This window comes from Hydra viridissima, unplaced genomic scaffold (assembly GCF_058129835.1).
Source record: "Hydra viridissima isolate aposymbiotic clone 2 unplaced genomic scaffold, HvirCarnegie_v1 scaffold_10, whole genome shotgun sequence".
NCBI lineage: Eukaryota > Metazoa > Cnidaria > Hydrozoa > Anthoathecata > Hydridae > Hydra > Hydra viridissima.
The window spans coordinates 16,895,084-16,914,264 of NW_028324309.1; the positions used below are offsets into that span (position 1 = coordinate 16,895,084).

General features: G+C 28.2%; 1 protein-coding gene across 1 annotated transcript; it reads left to right on the top strand.

Moving 5' to 3' along the window:
- The first annotated feature begins 116 nt into the window (after window positions 1-116).
- LOC145180983 (ATP-binding cassette sub-family F member 1-like) lies at window positions 117-18,393 on the top strand. Its single transcript, XM_090065756.1, has 26 exons — window positions 117-1,363; window positions 1,665-1,811; window positions 2,167-2,210; window positions 3,871-3,984; window positions 4,344-4,444; window positions 4,845-4,930; window positions 5,512-5,588; window positions 6,125-6,199; window positions 6,482-6,547; window positions 9,158-9,240; window positions 9,362-9,445; window positions 10,832-10,920; window positions 11,154-11,189; window positions 11,272-11,333; window positions 12,338-12,388; window positions 12,643-12,711; window positions 14,691-14,796; window positions 16,609-16,683; window positions 16,797-16,867; window positions 16,970-17,002; window positions 17,188-17,223; window positions 17,431-17,466; window positions 17,549-17,645; window positions 17,798-17,862; window positions 17,992-18,064; window positions 18,145-18,393. The coding sequence occupies exons 1-26, from the start codon at window positions 1,033-1,035 to the stop codon at window positions 18,312-18,314; spliced, it is 2,277 nt and encodes a 758-aa protein (XP_089921882.1). The 5' UTR covers window positions 117-1,032; the 3' UTR covers window positions 18,315-18,393.
- Window positions 18,394-19,181: the final 788 nt, after the last annotated feature.

The following is a 19,181-nucleotide window of genomic DNA, read 5'->3' on the forward strand; positions in this document are numbered from 1 at the left end:
ATCTATTTCATAAATGTTTGGTATTGGATGCCGTTTACTGGAAAAAACCATGTGCGAGTACCCAACATTCTGAAAAAATACTTTTTAACGCATTAAAAAAAAAAAAAAAAAAAAAAAAAATGGTTAATACAGTATCCAGCTTCTTTAAACACTGTAACCACTTTTCAAAAAATGATATCTTGTTTTTACTCTCAAATTATTTGTTTTTAAAGTAGACTAAGTCTATATAGCTATTGCAATTCTAGTTTTAAACAAATAATTTTTTATTTAATAGTCATTTTAAATCAAATTTTATTCCGGTTTAAGAAATAAATTATTTTATAAATTAAACTGATTAACTTCAAGTAACAGAATTACAAAATAGAAACAAAGCTAAAAGTTTATAATGGCAAAGTTGTAGCAATAAATTCCTCTCATTTAGCAATTTACATGCAGCTGCAATGATAACTATTTAAATTAAGATATATAGAGACAGTTTATTGCAGTAGAATGTAATGTTACTTATTCAAAACGAGCAACATTATCCTTTTAAGCCATTTAAATTGTATATTGATAATGATGCAGTTAAATACACTGCTGTACCTAAAATATAAACAACTTGTGGCATTCTCCAAAAACAAATTCTTCCCCTTCTTATCTGGAAACTAGAAATTGGGGAAATGCTATAAAAAAAAATTGGGGAAATGCTATCAAAAGAAATTGGGGAAATGCTATCAAAAAGTGATGAAACTGCATTAGGAAGTTATTTTGCTAAGAATTATTTCAAATTCTGTTGGAGATTTCTTTTTTCGATTATTTGTTTATCTCCAACAATTTCATGTTTTTCTCCCCAAATTAGATGCTAAATAAGAGGACTATTAAGTCATTCACACATACCTTCAATATGGTTTAATAATTGTTTAGTGTAATTTTGTTTTTCAATTTGTATATATTTAGTCAAGTATTATTACAAATGTTACGCTAAGTAATACTATTCATAAACTAATTTTTTAAAGCTTCATATATATATAAAAAAAAATCACAGTGATTAAAATGGGTAAAAAGAAAGGCATTAAAGATGAAGATGTTGAGGTAGAAAGTACTTCTGAAGAATCTCGGCCTAAAAATGTTAAAGCCAATAAAAAAAAGACCAGCAAATTAGAATCATTAAAACAAGCAATTGAAGAAATTTCTGATGATGAAACCAAACAAGATACTCAAGCAAAAAAAGCTGCTACTGAAGTAAAAAGTAAAAAACCAAGAGGTGGGAAAAAAAAACAGGAGCTTCTAAAGCAGTTAGGTAAAGAAGAATCAGATGAAGAAAAAACAAAAGAACCTAAAGAAGACGAAGACGTTCTTGAAAAAAAAACAAAAAAGAGAAGAGGTATCAATTATTTTGAAATTTGTTTATTGATAAATAGCCATAGTTGTTTACTTTTTTTCTTTTGTGAATCAACTGAAAATTTGACTAACTTAGCTATTGTTAATTGTATATGTATAAATCTTCAAAATGCCTCTTAAAATGAGTAACTTTCTGTCTCTAATAATATTTTTAAATTTGTAAATCTAACACCTTCATATAATGAGCAATTTTAAAGGTCAAAAAATACAATATAAGTTTTTTAGGAATTATTTTTGTGTAGCTATTTAATAAATATTCTTTTTATGTAATTATTGTTTAATAGGAAAAAAACCTGTAAAAGTAGTCACAGAGGAGACGCTTGAACTTGAGACTAAAGAAGCTGCTGAACAGCGTTATGACTATGATAGTGAAGAAGAGAAACAGGAAGATAATAAAGCTAATTTGGTAGAAGATACTGTTGATGAAAATGGTTATTATCAAATTTTAAGTTTTATTTTTAATAAAAGAGATTTTTAATAGTTACTAAAATAATGTGTGAAAGTAGAAAATTCATAGTGGATTCATCGGTGTGTTATATGTCCCACCTATGAATCTTCTGTGAATTTCCAGCCATGATGTTCAATTAATTTACATAGTTGCTTTTTTATGTCTGAAAATTAAAAAGCTTTTAAAGTTGACTTCTACATATAAATATCATGAAAGAGGTTTGAAAAAAAGCTTGCTTGAATTCTACTTCTGATATTTATTTGAAATAAAGTAAGAGAATCAAAGTTCTGATCAGAAATCGTTGTTTATAAAGCTTTTTTTTTTTTTCCAATTTATAGCTCCTAAACTTTCACGTAAGGAAAAGAAAAAAGCAGCCAAACAGGTATTTTTTGCAAAAAAATATTTTTTTTGTTTAATATGAGATATTGAAATAAAACTTAAAACTTCAAATTAGAGAACAAATTTAAAAATCAAGAAATTAGTTTTTGAAATTAATTTTTTTTTTGGTCATACTTTAAAGGGAAAAAAAGTTTTAGAACAATCCAAAAATATTTTTAACCTTAACACTAAAAATTGAGTTTCAAATTTATTTTTGCACTTAGAAATATTTTTAACAAAAAGCTGTACTTATAGTATTAGAGACACTGATTTTTAAATCATCAAGTATCCCAGCTGTTAATAATTTTTTAACAAAACTGTTTATCAACTTTTTCAACTTTTGGTTTTGGTGAAATTATAACTTTGATATTTGTGTAATGTTTATCCACAACCATAAAAATCACATTTAATATTTCAACAATAGTGAATGTTGAATAGAACCAAATAATTATTTCTTAGGAATTTTCATGAAGCCACAATTTTTGATAGGCAGCGGGATCATACTTGAATTTATGAACTTGAAGTTTCAACAAAATGAATTTTGTTACAAGGGAGGGGAATTAAGTTAGGAGTTAAAGAAACAAAGGTTTTTGGAATAGACAGAGTTAAGAGTAGAAAAAACTATTTAACATAGCAAATTCCTTTTCATAATTTCTTTGATTTGCAATGCCCAGTAAGGTCTCAGTTTGCAAATGCAACAAAGTAAAAAAAAAAAAAAAGTTGATAATATAAAACCTAGGTGTACAAATCAGGTTAATACCCATTTATTACCCAGGTTGGTTAACTGTTTGGTCTTCTGGAAACATAACCAAAAAGAACCAGGAGTCGTTTTTTCCAAAAAGATTCAGGAGTCAGTTTTTACAATAGCCAATTTGAGAGTCAGCTTTTTTTCTTTCCAACTTCCAGAGCAAAATTTGTTTTTGTTCTGGGAGAAAATGCTCTAAAAAGAGATGAAAGTAGATTAATAGAAAAAACTCTGTGGCCTAACATTCTAAAAGTTGTAGACAAATTTTAGAACTTTATTTTGCATGCATTTAGTGTTCACTTTATTTCTTCCTAGTAAAGAATTCTGCTCTTAAAAAAGTTGAAAATAGATTAATCCTTAGCTCTTATGTTTGATTGCAGATTGTCCACATCTGTCAATCAAGCAGAAGTTTAGATCTTTAAGTCTAAATTTCTGTTTGATTGAGGTACATGTACAATCTGCAATCAAACATAAGAGCTAAGGTCTTAATTTTTCTGTAAAGTTGATTAGGTTTTACAGAGCAGGATTCACCTTCTGATGTTGACAGAAGATTTCTTAATAACTTTTGTCTGCATCTGTGGTTCCTCTTGTACTGAGCAGAATTACTATTTCAACAATACTTTTTCAGTATGGTAAAACTGTCCATAAAGTTCTTTGACACCTATAGCTCAAAATCCTAAAGGACAAGCGATCATTCAGTTATACTTTCATGTGTTGCGGAAATCAAACTTTAAAGTAATTTTCCAGAATACAAATACAATTTTAAAGTTTGAAAGTTATAAGGTGAAAGTTCTAGCACTGATATTACATCAGCTGACATTTAAAACTCCCAACGGAAATGTAATAATTGCCAATCTTTTCAAAAGCACATATTTATTGATTGATTTTAAATTCATGTTGATAAATCTGTAATTGTTAGGCAAAGTTTAATGCTGAGTCAGCAGCTATGGAAGGTGATGGATCACAATTTTCAATTTCACAACAAGAGTCTTCCACTAAAGGGGCTGTCCTGGAAAATGCTACAGATATTAAGGTAAGTAAAAAAAAAAGTTCAGTTTTGGTAAAAATCAACAATGATAAGATTCAGTAATAAAGTTGCTGAGACACTTCGAAGTAGCTCTTTAGGTATCTAGAGTTTGCTGTTGTATCAGTCATCTAGGAAACAGATGAGTTTTGAATCAAATGTTGAGTACAAGCAACTTAACCCACTTCTCCCACAATTATTCACAATTATTCACAATTTAATTAGTATATTTTACATATTAAAATTTTTAGCTTTTAATCTTCTGTTTTTATAGTTTAAAAAAATTATTTTAAATCAGTAAATATTTATTTACATCTGTCAATTCTTTTTTTAGTTTAATTCTTTTTTTTTTTTTTCACTTCTTCAAGATCGAAAAGTTTAGTATAGCTGCTCGTGGCAAAGACTTATTTGTTAACGCCTCCCTCAACATAACACACGGTCGCCGGTATGGATTAGTTGGACCAAATGGGTAAGTATTTTACTGCTTTATAGTGTTTTGAAAAGGAAAAAAAAGTAATTGAGAACTATTAGGACATTAGGACCTAAAATGTTCCAATTTTGTATGTAAATTTTGCTTTAACTTTTATTTTAATCTTAATTTTAGATAAAATATTACTCTGCTGTTTAACATTACTCTATGAGTTATTGTCTCGTAATTTTAAGAGTTGTATGATTTAATATGTATTATCTGATTAGATTATATTGTGAAAGATAGCAATTTATGTATAAAAATAACACTATTAAAAAATAATCATCAAAAATTCATACATTTTTTTCAAAATTTTTTTTCTTCATAAACAATAAATATTGGAAATCTTTTACAAAATATTAAGTGGATGAAAAATGAACAAATTGCATTTTTCAAATAGGATGGGTAAAACAACGTTGCTGGTACACATTGCACGAAATAAATTAGCAATACCTCCAAATATTGATGTACTTCTGTGTGAACAAGGTATAAAATTATTGATTCCAAAAGTTTGTTTTTCCTCTTATAGATAAACATTTTTTACAATACAAATACGTAAGTTGTAAATAAATTTTGATGTTGCAATCTAATCCTAAGAAACAAAGAGGAAAAAAAGAAGTAAGAAAATTTTGGATGGAAATAAATTGTCATACCAAAATGTTTATGGTACTAGCATGGATGTTAATGTAAACATTAAAAACTGGTCATGTTGCAATCTGCTTAAATAAAGCTCACTAGTTACACACAAGTGAGTTTTATTTAAGTTGTGAAATCAATAACAAATTATTATTTTTTTTAATTTGAATAATCAGCCAAGTTTTTTAAACAGTATTGCAATGTTAATATATTATTATATAATTATAATAATAGTATTATTAATTTTAATACAAACATTGTATTAATGTTGATATTTCAAATTTACTTATTACTTAAATTTACAATATTACTTTTTAGTTGCTAAAGAAATTTAATGGATGATGATGATAAAATGGTTTTTGTCTGCATTAGTTGTTTAAAAAATTAAAAGAATTTTTTTTTTTTAAATCACTGAAAATTTCATTATATAGATATTCAAGTTGATGAAACACCTGCTGTGGAAATGGTACTTAAAGCTGATAAAAAGAGGCTTCAGCTACTAGCAGAGGTATGTCTCATTCTCTGACCCCATCTCATTTGTGAAATGCATTCTTCTTCATGGTGCTCATTAACAAGATATTAGTGAAAAATTATTTGATGGCTTCTGTATTTTTAATATTACTAGTATAATAGATATCTGGTGACTGCATTTTCAATATTACTTTTAAATTATAAATTACCTGAAATTTGTTTTCAAAAAACTTTTTTCTCTCCTCAAGAACACAAATTAACCAAAGTGAAACCAGCAGGTGAAAACCAGGTGGTGAAAACTTAAGTTTAGTGCTAAAGAAGTTAATCATATCACTGTTTAACTGTTTTTTTTTTATTCAGGATTAATTGACCCACTGAACTGTTTTCTGAATTCTAATTTTTAATTCTTTTATTCATTTGTTTATGTTTGGTTATTCTTTGTGTCTCTTTATATATTTTAAAAGTTTCTGGTTATTTTCTAAACATTTGTTGCTAATGTTTATTAAACTTAAATTTGAACTTAAAGTTTGATAAACATCAGCAACAAAACTTTCTACTTTTTTTTTTGTTTAGGAAAAACACTTGTTAGAATTAATTACTTCAAAAGATGAAAAAGTCAGTGATGAAGCAAATAAGAGGTTAAAAGAGGTAGACACTTTTTCTTTTCTTGCAAACATTACGTTTTTCTTGCAATCATTTTGTTTTTCTTGCAACCATTTTGTTTTTTCCTACCATGGTATAGTTTTTTTATACAGTAAAAATTCTTATCACATTTTTTTGTTTTTGATTTCATTTTTTGACTTATTTAAAAATAAATTTGCAACTTAATTACCTTGCCTAAATACTTTAAATCTAAATGAGAAACCAAAACTAGTGCATGGGTAGCTAAGTAACAGAGTAGTCAAAGTTTTAAAAATTAAAATCTTTTAGGTTTATGTAGAATTGAACGCTATTGGTGCTGATAAAGCTGAAGCCAGAGCACGTCGCATTTTATCAGTAAAAAAATTTAATATTTACAATTTTCATCATTTTACTATTAGAGGTACAAATAAGTTTTGAGTTTTTTTTGCTGTAACTTTAAACTTTTATTCAAATCAGTACAATGTATTTTATTCAAAGTATTCAAAGTCCATTATTAGCTTCAATTTTTCCCCATCTTTCAGGCAGCATACAAACTCCACATTGAAAAAATTTCTAGTCTTTGAGGCAATCCAAAAATTAACCCAATATTTGGCTTCCTAAAAAGTGAAGTGCTGCTCAGTAGACCATGAGTCATCAGTTGGGACAAGTTGGAAGAAGCAATACCTGGTGAATAGAGTGGTCAGGGTAGCACATCCCATTAAGGCAACTCCAAAGTTTCATTTTTGAATTTTGCAACATGTGACTGAGTGTTGTCATACTGAAAGATCACTTTGTCATGTATTTTATCATATTGGGGGCGTTTGAGCTTCAATTATTGACAAAACAATCACTGGGGAGCCTTACCAACAACAATTGTATTAATTGTTGTTGGTAAGGCTCCCCAGTGATTGTTTTGTTAGGCTGGAAAGGCTCATGGCTTGTCAAAATATTCATAACATAGTAGATTACTCCAAGCTAATCCCACCAGATGATTCTTGCCATAAGTATCTGGTTTACCTGTTGAAGTTGATGCATGGATGGGTTAACCCTATGATTTTCTGTGCTTTAGGTTTTCATAATGGACCCACATTTTGCACCCTTGTTTGACACGTTTTGATTCAATGTAAAACCTTTTTGAATTTGTCATTAGAGCATGTAATGTATTTTTTGCACATAAAAAAGTGTTAGATGTTTCTTGGCTTGAGTTCAAATGGAACTCAATTTTCAAATGGTTTTTGCATACCAAATCCATGGCCTTGAAGTCTTTGAAATCTTTTTTTAAGTCACTCCCTAGGTTTCAGTGAGCTTTACTTAAGTTAGGCGTGAATCTTGGTCCAACAACGCCTTCAACCCAGTGTCTTCAAACCTTACTGGCCTCCCTTCTCATTCTTTGTTGTTGATTTCAAAATCTCCACTGTTAAAATGTTGGAACCAGTACTCACTTGTTTTTATTGATGTTCCCAACATACTTCACACAGCAAATGATGTTTATCAGCTGCAAATTTAATCAAAAAGTACTTCTTGCAAATTGCTTAGGGCAAAATTAAAGTATTTTGCTTGCACTTTAGCAACATGGCACACAATTTTTAGTGGGAAATGATCATACTTCAACATGAGTATTGTTACAAGGTGGTCTAATGTGATTTAGTTGTAGCTGCACCATCGTTCGTATTTCCCTCAAAATTTATTTGCACTTCTAATGTACAGGATGTATAGAAACTCATAAGAAAAATAAGGCAGGAGTGATTGCCTCTGGACAAGTTCTGAGGCTTGAGCAAATTTTCTTGATGTAGGGCTCTTTTTTTTTTTTTGAATACTGATTATTTATAGCAGCTTTTAGAGATTTCAAGTATGGATGAGAGTTGGCACAAATCTTGGATTCAATTTCATCGAATATGGCATGATCTTAGGGAACCAGGTCAAGGCTGTTTGGAGGTCACTCTTCCTTTGACTAGAATCCAGGCATATTAGTTGACAACCATTTTTGAACTTTTTTGAAAGATTGGCAGGAACCTAGAAAATGCTGGAACACTATCTTTGTATCTGGGCTTAAGTTGGGCAGAACCTTCTTTTTCAATACATCTGCTGTAACTAGGCATAAGCTGTAATTTTTAAGCTACTAGCAAAAAGCACTTGAAGCATTTTTTTAAATTCTATCTGAGGCAATGAGGTCAAATACCTTAACTACTGCAGGGTGTTTTGTTTGAATGATTTTGTCTAATGTTTTTTAGACATTTCCAGCCTTTTTAGGGCTTATATAACAATTATTTCTATGTTATGAATGAGAATCAAGGTTGAAAAGCTTCTAATCAAAAAAAAGATATTTGGCTTTTTTTCTATCTTTAAGAATGTTGAGTAACCTTTTTAATCTTTGCAGTCTTGAAGCTTTTATTGAGTCTGTGATTAGGTGACCTCTTGTTCTTGCTCTTGAGTCTTCTTTAAGATCATCCTTGATGATTTTCCTGATATTACCCTCACTTAGTCAAACATCCCTGGCCATTTTTTTCAAATCTTATGGGATTGCTTTTTGTTTTTGACTTAACATTTTTGATCAAAACAGGAGTTTAAAAGTTCATGGGTGTCCTCCAGGCTGCTTTTAACTTATTTTTCAATCTGTAAACAAAAGTTTAACTGCAACTTAAAACGTTTGCGTCAATAGGCTTCATTCCTGCAGAATTTTTTCATTTTTGAAGCATTTAAAAACATATGAAAAAAATTTAAAACAAAAAGTAGAGAGCAATCATTAAAACTATTGTTCTCCAATTTTTGTAAGCTTTGCCCTAAGTTTCATCATGACAGAGCATTTAAAAACATATTTCTTATGAGTTTCTACTCACCCTGTACTGCAGTTTGTTAAATTTTCATTGCCTATTACTCAAATATTATTATTGTTAGCTTTATTGCTTGTTACTTAAATAACTGGGCTATCTGTCTTTCTGCATATGAATTTGATCTTTTAAGTGTTTTTTCTAAAAATAATACTAGGGCTTAGGTTTTACAACAGAAATGCAATCTCGTCCAACCAAGAATTTTTCAGGTGGTTGGAGAATGAGAGTATCATTAGCAAGGTAAATGATTTTAAAATCTGATTAAAGTTTTTGTAAATCTTTCATTAGAATTCATAGTTTCCATATATTTATCTTTTTGTGATTTTTTTTTGTTTTGTGTTTTCTTTACCTTAACATTTAGAGCACTGTTTCTTGAACCAACATTGCTGTTGCTTGATGAACCAACCAATCATTTGGACTTAAATGCTGTTATTTGGCTAGATAAGTGCGTTTTACATTTATTATTATTTTACAATGTACTTTACTTATGATGATAGAGATATAGGGTGGGATATTCTCACCTATGATTTAGCCTTTAGTAACCTATGAAATATGAGAAGTAAAATCTCGACACCATAAAAATAAATTTGACCAGTTGTCTAGGGCCAGCAGAGATATATAAAAAAAATCTTTGGTTATAAATTTCTTTTTTAGAGTGGAACCGTTATGGAGCAGTTGGGTAAAAAAAAGGTTTAAGAAATTTTAAAAAATGGCCGTTCAAATAGACATGATCAGTAGCACCTCTGTGACATGTGTAAAAGCAGCCAGAGATTTATATTTACATTATTCACACAAAGAAGTAGATGGTAGGATATCTGACAACAAATACAATTACAACAGCAATATTGAGATAGAGGACAATTACTAGAGCAATATTAAGATAGAGTTTCTCCCTCCTACCCAACTGCTCCACACCCTAAAAAAGAAATTTATAACCAAACATTTTTTTATATATCTTAGCCGGCCCTAGACAACCAATTAAATTTATTTTTACAGTGTTGAGATTTTACTTCTTATATTACATTTGTTATGGAACTTTTTTCCCATGGGTTACTAAATGTTAAGTCATAAGTGAGAATACCCTATATCTCTTACATAATCAAATTTTTTCACATTGATCTTTACTGTCTCTTTCAAACGTGTTTTATAATCTATTTATTATTGCTTAAAAAGGAACTTTAAAACAAAACTTATCAATATTAGTTCCATCTCTTGGTAAATAAATTATGTATTTTAAATAACTCAAAAGATTTTTTTCATATAGATTTCAGGAATATGTCTTTATACCAAGCTATGAGAAATTTAAAAAGCTATGAGAAATATAAAAAGCTGTAGAAATATAAAAAGCTATGAGAAATATAAAAAAAGAGATTTTTATAACTTAAGTAATCTTAATGCTTTACTGCCTCAGGTAGGGAGGGAAACATTAGCTTTTCCAAGTGAATTCAAACACATACAAGAAATCTTCAGGATTCAAGAATCCATCTCTCTCCCCAAATACTCAATTGGGTTAAAATCTGGGGACTAAGGTAGCCAGTTATTGCCTTTTTTCATAGTATTTTCATCAGGGCAAAAACATTCCATTGTCTTGCTGCTAGACTTGTAAATGGATATCTTAATTTAAATAATTCGTAATTATGTTAGTGTTATTATTATTATGTTAGAGTGTTATATTATCAATTATCATTAATATTGTTATGTTGCGTTATATTATAAATTTTCATTACTAGTATGTTATATAGTGTTATAATATCAATTTACAAACTTTTAAAAATAAATTTATCTTTTAATTGTCAATTTTATTTCTGTAAACAAATGTTTTAATATTTAGCTACCTGCAACAATGGAAGAAAACTTTGCTTGTTGTTTCCCATGATCAGCATTTCCTTGATAATTTATGCACAGATATTATACATTTAGGTATGTTGAATTTAACATGATGTAGTTTGTATAATTTTTGATATAATATTTTGTTAAAGAGAATTATCATTTTAATTTTTACTTATTTTGCTGGAAAATAGTTTCAGAAATAGAATTTCATACATAGTCTTATATAATAGTTTGTACGTAATCTTATATAATAGTTTGTACGTAATCTTTGCCTAAATTTTATAATTTTTTTTTTTTTTTGTTTATTATTATTTTAAATTTAGATCAACAAAAACTTTTCTACTACAGAGGAAATTATTGTAAGACATTTAACATTTTTCAGATAATTTTAAAAATATATTTTTATTTTTTAAATTTCTTTTTTTTTTTTTTTTTTTTTAGCTTCATTTAAAAAAATGTACAAACAAAAACTTCGAGAGCATGAAAAAGCATATGAAAAACAAGTATTACTAATAATTTTTTCTTTAATGCATACCTGATGTGACCTTGATGAGTTCTTTCAGCTCTCTTTAAGATGTTCACAAAAAATAGTACATATTTTAAGTTGTCTGTACAATTAATTTGTATTAGGATATACATTACATAATAAAAATACAGAAATAGTATTACATAAAAAAATAAATACAGATGAGAGGCTGTCTCTTGTATCACTTTTTGCTTTGTAACTTTGAAATTTACAGTTAAGAATTAAAGAATATCTATCGTAGGTAGTTGTTACTACTGCTTGTTGATGTTAATGTTACTGGTTTTTAACTCACTTTATTAGTATATCTGTATATTTCACTGTATCTTTGATCAAGTTATGTAGAAGGAAACCATTGACAAGGTAATGCAAAATTACCTTCTCAATGGTTTCCTTCTAATAATACATTTTGAGATCTAATAGCAAGATAATGACACAAAATAAAGCAAAGTTTGTCATAAGGTTATTCTAATCAAGAGATATATGTGTCTTTTAATAGTCATCAAAAAGTTCAGATCCAATTGAACATCTTTGGGAGCATTTAGATTAATAACTTAGAAGAAAACCATTAAACATAAATTGTTTTTTCATAGAAGTTTTGTATTTTTCTTAGCTATAATATGATATATTTTTATAATATTGTGGTTGTATTCATTATAATTCTGTTCAAAGTGATGGCTGCATCATAACGATCTGTTTATATTTTGTTAAAAGTAATAAATAGTATTGACAAATACTTACCTTAAAATTTTACCAATTTTTAACAGTAAATTACAAAGTTCAAAAAAAAAAGGTTGTTAAAAGAATAGGTAAAATCTCTTTTTGATTGTATAAAATTTATTTTATTAAAGTTAATTTTACATTAAGTTGCATTTAATTGCAGTACACTGCACTGTATTACATTGGATTGGATTACACTGGATTGTATAACATACAGTATAAATGAATTTTGTGTTTAAATTTAAATTTTTTTTTTTTTTATAGGAAAAGCAAATAAAAGCACTGAAGGCGTCAGGGAAATCAGGAAAAGTTGCAGTAAATAGAAATTTGTAACTAGATTGATGAGATGAACTAAATCCTATGAAGCTTTTTTATATTGATTTTTTTCTTACTCATTCCACTTAATAAACTTTTAAGTTTTTTAATTTTATTCACTTTTTATTTATGATTGTTAGAAATTTTGATAGAATAAATTTTTGGAGGATTCTAAATTTTTCGATGGATTGCTTGCTTTTCTTAATTGTTATCTTTTTTGTTAAAAATTTTTGTAAAATGTTCTTTTTGCGCAGGAAGCTCAAGCTAAAGTCACTACAAGCCGTAAAAAGGAAAAAAATATGTCAAAAAAAGAATTAGAAGAGGTAGTTTTTTTGAATGATTGAATTTTCGATGAAATTCCTGTTCGAATTAAATTATCTTAGACACAACAAGAGTATTTTAATGGTGCTTATTAACTATTAGGACCAGTTGAAAACTGTTTCATAAAAGAATATTCATTAAATTTTAAATTTGAAAAAAAAATGCTTTGATGTGGTCAATAATACCATACAAACTACTTATAAAGAAGCACTAAATGGGGGTGAAGATATTGTTTTTGGAATTCTAAATTTTCAGTTATAAGTCTTCAAAACTTGTGCCATGGCAGGACCTATAGAAAGTTTTTGGAATGAAATTTTATACTTAAAACATTTTATCAAATTGAATACAGATACAGTTCCAATTCTTTTTTTTAAACAAGAATAAGTTAAAAATAAAAAAATTTATATTTACATATTAGAATTTGTTTCAGAAGGGCAAAAAGTAAATGTGAAATTGTAAGTTTCTTATTTTTAAACAAAAGTTTTAAAGATTTTGTAGGTTTTTTCACCACCACCACCACCATCATCATCATCATCATCATCATCATCATCATCATCATCATCATCATCATCATCATCATCATCATCATCATCATCATCTTCTTCTTCTTCTTCTTCTTCTTCTTCTTCTTCTTCTTCATCTTCTTCTCAAATTCTTTCACCCCAGGTCAATTATTTAAGAATATTTAATGATTTATTGAAGGTGCTGCTTAAGTCAATTAAATTAGAAGTCAATCTTTTAACATGGTAGACCTTTAGTGTTCTACAGTTGTAGATGCTGTCAGTTAAATTTGGGGATTTGATATCTTCTGCATCTTGGTACATCACATTAATGTCGCACAGTTGATCAGCCACTTTGGAAAACTGTTTAGCATTTTCAATCACACTTTAGTTGACAAAACTTCCCTTTAAACTTTTCATTTAATCGTTTATAACCTGAATAAGACACTCAACACTAAAAAACTCAGCAAGTTTAGATGTCAAGTTTAGAACTTTATACAGTTTAATTTGTTTTGGCTGCTTTAGATGTCAAGTTTAGAACTTTATACAGTTTAATTTGTTTTGTGGCTACATTTTCTCCAGTCTTAAACTTATTAAAAGTTTAAAAAGAATACTTTTTTTCCATTAGACACCAGGACTATCATGGGGTCATTTAAAGTGATCTGCCCAATACTCCATGCGCGACTTAAAAGACTTCTGGCTTTAAAAGTAAGCAAGAAAAAGAACAAAGAGATTTTCTTGCATCTTAAATGTAATTCATTTAATAAAAAGCTGTAAAAAGAAACTGAATAAAGAAGTAATATGATTTTGTTACAGAAGGACTTACAATCCTTGTTCCAAAAGGGCATAGAATTTAACAGTCATTAAAAAAAAAAATGTTTAAAATGTAGTTGGTAAGATAGGCCATGAAATCTCAGTAGAGTTTAATACTTTGGAGAGTTTTAGAAAGAGATCACTTTAAGAGTCCATAAAAGAAAATCTTTTACTACAAATTTTTCATGAAAGGATTTGTAATTTCCTAAAAAAATGTTATGCGTTTTTTAAATTTTTGTCACCAAGGCTGAGAAAACATAAACCTATTTTGAAAACACATTCTTTTGATTTTCCCTATATTTTAGGTCTTCCTAAAAATATAGGGAAATTTTTGAAAAATGTTAGATATATTCTAGTTTTGCCACATTTTTTTGTCCAATTTTCTCTGTTTGTCCTTCCGTGACATCAGAAATGATTAAAGGTTTACATTAGAGGCTTGGTGTGAGACAACTAACAGCCCTACATGCAGCTTCAAGGTTAAAGTAGTAAATTTGACCATTCTGCTTATGAAAGATGTTGGAATAATTAGAACCTGCATTTTTCTATATCACCAGTTTTCAACCTGGCCTATTAGTTATTACTCAGCTTTTAGTTTTATTCTCATATTATTATGAAAATTTTGTATACTTTAACAATATTTTCTTTATGATAAAATTTAATATTTAAAGGCATCCACTCAACTCACAGAATTGCTCATTCGACCAAAAGAATATAAAGTGAAGTTTACTTTTAAAAGTCCGCCTCCTTTGAATCCTCCAATCCTAGGCCTGAAAAGTAATAAATTTAATGCTTTTTAATTTTAATTTTGTTTTAAAAAGTAAAACTTTTTTATGTTCAGATAATTACTTTAACTTAGAATGCTAGCTTTAACTTTTGATTTGTATTGTCATAGCGATTAATAATTGCTGGTAAACAAAAAGTTATTTTGAATAGAAATTACAACTTGAATGAAAGTTAAGTAAGGCTTTATTGAAAAAAAAGTTATCTAAAATTTTTTTCTGGGAAAATTTCCACACCTTTCCTTTAACCTGTGCTATCATCCTAGCAACTATCTTAAAAAGTACCTTTTCACTCACTCTATCCCACAATTTCTTCAAATGTGGCAGGTCTTTTGCAGATTACCCATTTCTTAGCCACTGCCCCTTCACTATTGCCCAGAATAATTCATTAGGCCACAGTTCTGGACAGTTAACAGGGTTAGCTTCTTTAGGAACCATCTTGATATTGTTTTGTTGGAACCAGTTAACTGTCAATCGTCCATAATAGCAGCTTGCCAAAATAATGCTTTGGTAACAGGAGCAAATGTTTTTGTAGGCACTGTTCAATGTAGATGTCACTACTGCTTGTACCACTCTTTCTTATAGTAGTTTTTTCAAAACTTTTCTGACTGTTGAGAATGGAAATTTTAACTTTTTGCTGAGAGAAACCAAGAATAAGTTCATGTTTTCTAAATTAATAATAAAATTTCTCGTTGCTACTTGATAAAGCTACTTGATTTGATGGCATTTTGCAAGTGCCATCAAATCAAGTAGCTTTAAAATAATAATTTTTATTTTTTTAAATAGTTTAGTTTAAATTGATTTTGTGTGTACAAATAAATAATGCATTTGCGCAACAATTACTTGTGGCAATAAAGTTGTGCTGATTTTTATTTGTGGTTCAAAACATCACAATGATTATCCTTATCTTCTACTGCTGTCCTTTCATGTCATTTTTAACAATCGTGAATTAAATGAGTCAAACTATTATGATTGCATGAAAGATTTCATCTTATGACATTTACATGTATGACAGAAAAATTAAAGGTTTATTAAAACTGAATTATTTGTATTTTTTTATTTATATAGAGTAAGGAAGAGGGAGAAGGATGAGTGCTATTGTGATTTTGATACTCAATAAAATAAATATAATAATCAATAAAATAATATTTAATAATAAATAAAATAAAATGGGAAGTACATGAAGATTTCAAGAATTTCATATAGATTAGTGCCATATAAAAGTATTTATATTACAATTCAAAAACTGTTATGTAGAATAACACTATATTGGTGTTAATCTCTAATTTAATGTTAATCATATTAATCTGGATGTTAATCTTAGGAGAACATCACAGTATTTGAGGAGATGATAATTTGAAAAAGTGAAAGTTCTGTAGAGCAAAAAAAGCATTTGAAGTTATGTTAAAAAGATTTTTCATATAAAAGTTTTTTATCTAAAGATGATATGCTCTTTTTTCATATGAGTTGCAGTCAGTTAAATGCTGTGGTAAAAATAGTGAGCAAAACTTAATAATTTCTATAGTAAAAATTGTTACTGAGTCACTAGTTGAAGTGTTATGTATAAATCTAAATTCTTTTTTTTTTTTTTTTTTTTTTTTAAAGGTTGTTAGTAGAAATAAATAATTGTGAAAATAAGCAGTTTAATAGTACATCCATGGGTTGGTTGTTGATTGGCATTTAAATATTTCAAATATATCAAATATAGGATTTTAAACTTTCACAAGATTAATATTTTTTGTTGTTTTCATTAATTTGTATCTTTTTTAACATAAAAATCTCCTTGAACTTTGGTTTTCTTATACAGATGCATCATTTGGGTATGAAGGCCAACCATTACTATTTAAGAATATTGAGTTTGGTATCGATATGAATTCAAGAAGTAATATAATTTTTATTATATCTATAATTTATATCTTTAATTTTCAGTATTTATGTCAAATAAAGTTCTTTCAAAAATTTTATTGTTCTTTACATGCAAAAATTTTTCTTTAGTCGCAATTGTGGGACCAAATGGAGTTGGGAAAAGTACCATATTAAAGTTGTTAACTGGCCAACTTAATTTGGTATGCAGCAATATTTTTTGTTGTAAAATAATGATGCCAATAATCTGTAAGAGTTTTTAAAAAAAATTTTATTTTTTAAGTGTTATTCATGTTTTTTTTTAGGTTGAAGGCGAACTCATAAAAAACTCAAGATTGGTAATATTAGTGGAATTATGTTTAAAAAATTGATAATTTTTTAAAATTATTTTTAATAATACGTTGCTTGGTAATTTTGATTATGAAAAAAAAAAAAAAGTGTGATTTTTCAAATCTTAAAATTATTATTTATTATGATGTGTTATATATTATATCTTTCTTATTCATGTGTTTTTTTATACTAGAGAATTGGGTTTTATAACCAGCACTCTTCTGATCAGGTGATTTATTTCGCTTTGCTGCAAGTTATTGTTTTGTTGAGATTTCTCTCAGTTATTTTAATATTATGCGTCAACTCTATTAATAGATTTCTTTCTGAACTTAACAATTTTAAGTATTCACATCGTAAAAAGCAATATTCACATCGTAAAAAGCAATATTCAGCTTTTGATGAAAGAGAACTAAACAAAGATCACATTTCATTTTAGCTCACGCTTCACGAGACATCTGTTGAATACCTTCAGGTATAATTTATCTCATTGCAGCTTGTTACTGATTGTTTGCATTTGAAATTTCTTTTTTGGCAAGACTTTTTTTTGTTTTTAGAGAAATTTTAATATGGACTACCAAGATGCACGAAAACTTTTAGGAAGATTTGGTTTAGCAGGCCACGCGCACACAATACAAATAAGAGATCTCTCTGGTAAAAAAAAAAAAAAAAAAATTGCTTTAATTTCAATTTAATAAAAGAATTTCCAATTTAACAAAATGTTTTAAGTATTTTAAGTATAAAAATATAAGAATAACGTAGTAAAAATTTTTATATGTTTTTCATTCTTAACGCTTTATTTTCAGGTGGTCAAAAGTCGCGTGTCGCTTTAGCGGATATGGCATGTAGAGAACCTGACATTATTATTTTGGTATGTTTGTTTGATTTTACAGCCTTATGAAGATTTCATGAAGTTAAAGATTTCAAGTTAAAGATATTGCAAAAAATATGAGTTTTTAAATATATTCACGATGAAAATATTTTTTATTCTTTTCTCTAGGATGAACCCACAAATAACTTAGACATAGAATCCATCGATGCTTTAGCAGATGCTATTAACGAATATAAAGGAGGTGGAATTTGTTTCCAGTTTTTGTGATTTACCAACTATTAGTATAATTTACCGGCTGTCAAATTTTTTATTTTGTTTTAGGCGTCATCATCGTAAGCCATGATGCTCGTTTAATTTTGGAGACAAATTGTCAACTTTGGGTTGTAGAAAATAAGACCATGGAAGAGATTGATGGCGATTTTGAAGATTATAGGAATGAAATTTTAGAATCTCTTGGAGAGCAAGTTGTCCGTCACTCTTCTAAAAATTGAGGGCTTTCTTTAAATAGCCAAATACATCCTGTCCTCTGTGTAGATGTAACATAAGTCAAATACATATAAATTTAGTGAATTTATCAGGACTATTTTGCTAAGCGTCAATAAGTTTGATCGCATTTAGTTGCCTTACTTAAGAATGCTATTTAACACAGCAGTACCTTGGTGTGACGTAAGTCAAATTTTGTACAAATTACTTTAAGAAAGTCTTAACTTATGAAATGAAAAATTTCGTATATATAAAATAAACATTTGGGGAAAATAACTTAGTTAATTTTAGTGATCGATCGGAACCTGAAATTTGCCGAAACCGTAATCAAATCTAAAATAGATTTTTTTTATTCCTAACCGGAACCAGAACTGGAGAAAAACCCATACCGGAACAGGAACCGAAAACCAATAATTTTTTTTTTAAGGTTTCATTTTAAACAAAAAATTAAATTAATGAAAATATTTATTAACGGAATCCAACAACTGGAGGATTTTCTCGGCAAAAGAGAGGTCTTTCCAAATTTTCTCGAAGGAGTTTGTTTATTTCGTTTGAGAGAATATCCCCAACTGTAGAAAACAGTCTTTCAACATCCGTGGACGTTGGAGGTGGTGTGAGTTACTTCCTTGCCACCTTAGTTAATGCTAACTTCATTTTGTAATTTGCATTTCAAAACCCAAGGCATTTAGAAGCGGACAATCCAAAAAAAAATCATTTATCACTTCTTTCATCATTTTGGAAGATGAATGATGCATCTGGTCCTGTTTGAGTTTGAGATTGCGCAATAATTTTTGACAATGTGCGAAAAAGGTGAGTTTTTTTCATTGTGGCCAGATAAAATTTGAATTGCAGAAGACGATTCATTTTCAAGAGGT